General features: G+C 37.3%; 1 protein-coding gene and 1 long non-coding RNA gene across 2 annotated transcripts in view; one reads left to right on the top strand and one right to left on the bottom strand.

Moving 5' to 3' along the window:
- Positions 1-1,466, bottom strand: part of LOC102681294 (trichohyalin) — a 185,047-nt gene that overhangs the window by 10,776 nt on the left and 172,805 nt on the right. The window contains exons 6-7 of the mRNA XM_031512191.1: positions 403-474; positions 78-281 (exon numbers count right to left, since the gene is read on the bottom strand). Of these exons, the coding sequence (XP_031368051.1) occupies positions 78-281; positions 403-474 (276 nt within the window). The remainder of the gene's footprint in view (positions 1-77; positions 282-402; positions 475-1,466) is intronic.
- LOC116186052 overlaps positions 1-1,466 on the top strand; it is a 74,653-nt gene that overhangs the window by 37,128 nt on the left and 36,059 nt on the right. The gene's annotated exons all lie outside the window — the stretch shown is intronic.

The raw sequence follows: 1,466 nt of genomic DNA, 5'->3' as shown, positions 1-1,466 counted from the left end.
GAAAAAAAAAAAAAGATTTCAAACGAGAACGTATTTGGCCGCTTTTCATTATAAGAGCTTGTCCATTACATACTTACATTCTTCAAACTCTGTTCACAAAAGGCGTCTAGCTTAGACTTCTCCTCCTCGAGGATCTGCATATTCTTCAGCTCTTTGTCCATGGCCAGTCCACTCTTGCTCGCGCCCCTCGACTTTTTCCTCTGCTTCTTCATCGTGGCCGCCGCTTTGCTATAAGTTTCGGACCTGGTCTTGTGCTGCTGCAGAAACTTCTTCTGCTCGCTCTACACGGAACGGCGAATATTATTGAATTATTCAATAAAAAAAAAAAAAAAGAAAGAAACAAAAAAATCGCGACGAATCCGCCAGGTCCATCAGGATTGGTCGAGGACTACTGCTGCTCACCTGCACGACCTTGGTGTCTTTCTCCAGGTTCGTCTCGAGGGGGACCAGTAGGTCGACGTAGAACGCTTTCAACTGAAAGCAAAGTGAAACGCTAGTTAGACAGAGTTCAAGACGGTGGAAAATTTTAAAGCGCGGAAGCGCGGAAGAGATGAATTCGAAACGAGCTTAGGTAATGAGGGACTTTTAACGTTTCCTATGTTAAAAGAGGCAACCGTTTCTTCTCTCGCGTTTCGCGATGTTGCTGGTTGCTGCCGTTGCTTTTCACGACCCTGTTTTTAAGCCTGTTTTTAGGGGGTTTAGGGGGGAACGCTATGACCGGTTGAAATCTCGTAAAATTTTTTAACCACCGTTTATTGTTATCTTTGCGATTATTCCAGAGACACATTATTTTAGAGACAGTTCAGAGACGGTTGAACGCGGTGATTTATATGGTGGTATTAAGTAAAGTTTTATGCGAATGTTTAAAACGAGCGAAGATGGACGAGGAGTGCTATATAAAAGTATTTTTCTGTTAGAAATTCAATTTCTTCGGAGTTTCCTTCATTTTTTATGAAACTCGAGGATATAATTTCGCGCCAGAGATACGAATAGATGCGATTCAATAATTTGTGGAAGTATATTTTAAGTGTGAATAGTAAAATAATTTCTGAGATTCTTTTCTAAGATGTTAATAAATGTTCATCCCTCTCCTCTTGGCTTAAAAAAAATAATTTGAATATTAATAAGAGGAACGATATTATATTAGGATCTTTTAATTAATTTTGTGAAATATTTAACTAATTTCGTGATATTTCTTAACTAATTATAATTTATGTATAATTTAAAATTCTTTTGAAGAATTAGATCAATCACTATCTGAATATTATACGTGTATAACAAATAGAGTAACAAATATTTTAATACAACTGATGTAATTGGTTATTTAACGCATATTTTTTATTTTTCTAACTTCGACAAAAACGCATTTGCCTTTGAGCAACAATCAAAATTGTCCGTTTTCCAGTGAACAATCTATCGGGCACGACGAAATAGAAATCAGAGAGTCTATTCGTCGAGACCCACGG

Source organism: Apis dorsata, unplaced genomic scaffold (genome assembly GCF_000469605.1).
Source record: "Apis dorsata unplaced genomic scaffold, Apis dorsata 1.3 scaffold_397, whole genome shotgun sequence".
Taxonomy (NCBI): Eukaryota; Metazoa; Arthropoda; class Insecta; order Hymenoptera; family Apidae; genus Apis; species Apis dorsata.
This window is presented reverse-complemented; position numbering and strand designations above follow the sequence as displayed.